The 5,000-nt window shown below is 45.4% G+C and overlaps 1 protein-coding gene across 1 annotated transcript in view; it reads right to left on the bottom strand.

Annotated features, from left to right (window-relative positions):
• Positions 1 to 5,000, bottom strand: part of sorcs3 (sortilin related VPS10 domain containing receptor 3) — a 177,721-nt gene that overhangs the window by 26,124 nt on the left and 146,597 nt on the right. Inside the window, exons 14-16 of the mRNA XM_031561919.2 lie at positions 3,286 to 3,393; positions 2,595 to 2,712; positions 1,869 to 2,002 (exon numbers count right to left, since the gene is read on the bottom strand). Coding sequence (XP_031417779.1) covers positions 1,869 to 2,002; positions 2,595 to 2,712; positions 3,286 to 3,393 — 360 coding nt within the window. The remainder of the gene's footprint in view (positions 1 to 1,868; positions 2,003 to 2,594; positions 2,713 to 3,285; positions 3,394 to 5,000) is intronic.

Here is a 5,000-nt window from a genome sequence, read left to right as displayed (position 1 = left end):
ACTTCATGTGCTCCTCATTTACAGATCCAGGACTGCGCAGGGACACCAACGTTTGTTTTTGATCGCACACACTGGATGGAAAGCTGGAGGAGACATTAGGATATTTTGCCTGAATTCGTCAAGAAGTGTACGGGATTACAATCAAGGACTGATCCTTTAAGGATTGATTGGAAATCAGAAGTCGTGCGGTACAGGAGCGCTGCTTCTGCGGGCTGGGTCTTAGTTCGCATTATTCCCTTTCCTATTTAACTCCCTGCAGTTCCAGCTCACAAACCCAGCGTTAAGGGAGAATAAGTGCCCTTTCAAATCCTGCCAGTGGCTTTGATTTAGTAATTAATTTGGAGAAGTGGGGCAAAGGGACGGGGAAAGGGACAGGGACTGAAGGGGACAAAGGGATGGAGACCGCGAGGGGCCTCTACTACCAAGGAAGCCCCATCTGAAGAAAAACAAGTGAATGGCTTTTGCCTCCAATTCAGGTCCTTCAGGAACCCACATTTAGGCTACTTATCATATGGTCTGTTACTTTCTGTTCAACCCTTAGGACTCCTTAAACAGACACTGTGGGCCTCAAAGAGGACCAGCCGTGTTCAACCAGTCGTAACAGAGGGGGGGGGAAAGCCGCACCTGTTCGTCTGCATTTGTGTGCAAGAAATGTAATCGATATGTAATGACAAGCTACTGATCAAAAGATGATAAATCGCAATGTAGATGAAGTCCAGTAAGGAGCATTAGTCCTATTTTCTGTTATTTAGTTATGGGGGGGTTTGTGGGGGGGGACTTCAGACTCCCACTGAACCCTAATTACATCATTAGGCTGATAGAGGGCAGAGCAGTGTGCTCTGAGATAGAAAGGAAATTAGGCCCAATTTTCCAATTGATCTATTTTACGCAGTTCAAAAGCAATTAAAAGTTTGTTGGTATAATTTAACATTTTTTATCCTCCTCAAACCCCCTCCCCCACTCCCTCTTTTAGCCCATTCTGTGCCACTGCCAAAAAATGGAAGTAAAACCGTAAAACTGCAGTCGAGTTCAGTTTGTGAAATCTGTGTCTCTCACTCTGACAAATCAAATAAAAAGCAAACTGAAACTAGGGGTTAAGGGATCCTAGTTACATAAACCCATAGAGTTTGACCTCGCTCATCTAATATGGAGGGGAAAAAAGAACCACTTAACTACTTTAATGTGCTCTGCTGTTTTCCAATAAAGGCAAACGTTGACAAATTTGCATACAAATTAACTCCATTTAGTGTCTTAGTGAAATGTCATCATAGTGGCGGCGGATGCCTGCGACACAGACTCTCTCCCCCTGAATATAAAGTACACTTATCTGACCAGTGCACAGCTTACACTGCTCAACTAAGGGTACGAGTGACACTGATTTGGAAAGAAGCCCAATTGGGCATGTATGATCTCGGAGCTACATTTACTTTGGCTGAAATGACTGACAGAAAATGGTATAACAACAACAACGTGCTCACCATTCAACGTTGTGCGCTATACAACAACAACGTGCTCACCATTCAACGTTGTGCGCTATATAACAACAACGTGCTCACCATTCAACGTTGTGCGCTATATAACAACAACGTGCTCACCATTCAACGTTGTGCGCTATATAACAACAACGTGCTCACCATTCAACGTTGTGCGCTATATAACAACAACGTGCTCACCATTCAACGTTGTGCGCTATATAACAACAACGTGCTCACCATTCAACGTTGTGCGCTATATAACAACAACGTGCTCACCATTCAACGTTGTGCGCTATATAACAACAACGTGCTCACCATTCAAAGTTGTGCGCTATATAACAACAACGTGCTCACCATTCAACGTTGTGCACTATATAACAACAACATGCTCACCATTCAAAGTCGTGCGCTCTGCAGATGCAGGGCTCGGCGGACAGGACCCTGGCATAGTCTCGGCCAAGCATGCAGTGGTTGCCCGGACGGCGCTTCATGTAGATCTGTTTCTGGCCCATCACACACGGTTCACCCTGGGAGGCCGAAAAGAAAAGAAGCAAATAAATAAAAGCAAAAACCGTATCCCTAAAGGCAATAACCACAGGCATTATCAAACGACCAAAACACTCACTCTACAAACACTCTAGATCATGGCATTAGCACAATTCAGGTCAACTGAGAAAGCAGGAATGCTAATTTCTAGCTCTGAAATGCTAATCAGGCACTAATGAAAGCAATACTCTGATTAGCTTTGTTCGAACTGTTCTTGAGCCGTGAGAAAACCTTTGGGACACCTTGGCTGTATGACTAACTATAGAATTCAGTATAGAGCATTTTCAGACAATGTCAGAGAAAATAGACAATATTTTTATTGTTGTTATTTTCTGCCCCATTGTGCTAATCAACCGCTAATGAGAAGCAACCATCTGATTAGCTATTGTCTAAGTGTCCTTAAGTTAGTGAGGTGCTTTTGGACACCTTCACTGTATGGTTGATTGTACAATTTAGTGTTTATAGTTTAGTATACAATCATGTGTGTACAGTATGTATGTAAACGTATAGCAATGTATAGCAAAAACCGAATGTGTTTTTGTTGTTATGTCTTTCCTCTCGTTGGCGCTGTACCTGGTTGTGGAGATGCCAGGTCTGGTAGTCCCCCTCCGTGCACCTCCGGGAGAAGAGCGACTTGTAGTCGATCTTAATGAGCTGCCATTCTGAGCGATGGCTGAAATGTCCGAAGAACCTTCCAAAACAAGAACACCACATGGTCGTCAACTGCGCCCACCTACACACACATACACAGTCACACACACATAAACTACACACACACACACACACACACACACACACACACACAGTACTTTCATTGCATTGCATCAGATTGCCTTAGCTGAAGTATGTGCTGTTATTGTACAGTATTTTTCTTTCTATCATTATTACTGGCCTGCAATCTGACAGATTTCACCTAATATTTATCCAGGCAGATATTATTATGAAGACGCAGGAGGGGGGTGAGAAGGGGGGGGCATTTAATCTCATGGCACGGCTCCTTAAGTTCCCTGTCTGACCTCTGAATAGATCATCTGACACGGCCCGTCAGTTTTGTGTGCCTAGGCGATTAGCCCGGGCCTGTGAATAATCAACCCTTCGCTGTTAATGTGTCTGTCAAATGGGCCGTTCACACACCAGAGCTGTGGAGGTATCAGGCACAGGGGAGCGGAGTGCAACCAAGAGACCCCCCCCCCCCCCACACACACACACACACACACACACCAAATTGCCGTTACGTAATCCTCCACAGTCTGCCAGGACTCACGTCATGATCTGGCTGTCTATGCCAGGCTCCACCAGCACGCCGTCCACGAACAGAGGCACCATGGAGAAGCTGTGCTGGTCCCACTGCCGACCCTCATCAAAGCTCACCCTGTGGGACAGAGACGAGAGGAGGTGAGAAATCACAAGCAATTACAGCGGCTCCCTGATACTGTGAGACTGAGAGATAGAGAAAGGAGGAGGGGGAGAGGGAGAGACTGAGAGGGGGAGGGGGGAGAGAGAGTGTAAGGGAGGATTAAATGGAGAGAGAGGAGAGAGAGAATGAGTTTGAGAGCATATGCAAGTTGAAGTGCGTGAGAGATAAATGGTGAGAAAAACAGTTAATAAGAGACAGAGACAAAGTGAGAGAGAGAGTGTGTGAGAGAGAGAGAGAGAGAGAGAGAGAGAGAGAGAATCCAGGTTGGAGCTAGAGACAAATAGACAAATAATGAGACAGAGGGAGAGGGAGAGGGAGAGAGAAGTGAAGAAACATGAAACTGTAAAAGGTACAGAGGCATTTGTTTGGAGTAAATAGGGGTTTGTTGGTGGTGATGAGCGATGCGATGGGAATTGTGGGCAGAATCACTTTCAACTGAGTGCCTCAGGGTCTCTGGTTCCGTATAATTAGCCAAATTGAAGATTTTGATAAAAGAAGAGGAGGGGAAGAAAATACAGAAAAGAAAGAAAGCATCTCACGATCAAAGGGCAAAAGAATGTGGGAGATACATAAAGACTTGTTCCAAAAGACCAAAGAGTGGAGTTAGGTAGACAAAAAGATTCGACACAAAAAACACAACGTCACAGGTCTCTGCAAGTTTACTGCGGGATCAAAACCCGCCCCGAAATAGAAGCGTTTTATGTTGTAACGACTACAAAACAGAGAGAGAGAGAGAGAAAGAGAGAGAGAGTGAGAGGAGGAGAGCATGAGGGAGGTAGTGAACACGAAGACAAAGAGAAAGACGAAGACGAAGAGGAAGATTTGAAACTTTCATCCAGGAAGAGGAGCTGTGGTGCTCTATTGATTTTGACAGCTTATCAACATCACTTCAGAAGTGAGAACACTTGAGCGGGCTTGTGTGACAAGACACACACACACGCACACACACACACACACACACACACACACACACACACACACAAACACACACACACACGCACACACATAACCCACACACACACACACACACACACATAACCCACACACACACACACACACACACACACACACACACACACTTGTATGGCAAGCTCGAAAACAATGCAGGGGCTGAGACTCCTGCACCTGGATGAGAGACCGAGCCGCTACCCAGAGCCCCCCGCTGCCTTTATGTGTCTGAGAACACTGACAGCAGACAAACACGTTGACACGCATCCATTAGAAATGGGAGACTGTAGAAGGGTCTGACGTTATAGGTGAGGGAGAAAAAAAAACAGTGTGGAAAAGAGAGAGGGAGATGGAGAGAGGTAGAAACATAGATGGGTTGACGGAGAGATAGAGAGAGATAGTGTGAAATTGACAGACAGAGAGAGCAAAAGAAGTGGTAGAGGGATAAAGAGAGAGAGAGAGAGAGAGAGAGAGAGAGAGAGGGAGATGAAGAGAGAGAGAATAGAGAGAAAAATAGAGAGTGTGTGTGTGAGTGTGTGTGTGTGTGTGTGTGTGTGTGTGTGTGTGTGTGTGTGTGTATGGGACACTTGCAGAGTACACTTCAAGATAAAGAG

The sequence above is a fragment of the Clupea harengus genome, chromosome 24 (assembly GCF_900700415.2).
Source record: "Clupea harengus chromosome 24, Ch_v2.0.2, whole genome shotgun sequence".
In the NCBI taxonomy this organism is placed as follows: domain Eukaryota; kingdom Metazoa; phylum Chordata; class Actinopteri; order Clupeiformes; family Clupeidae; genus Clupea; species Clupea harengus.
This window is presented reverse-complemented; position numbering and strand designations above follow the sequence as displayed.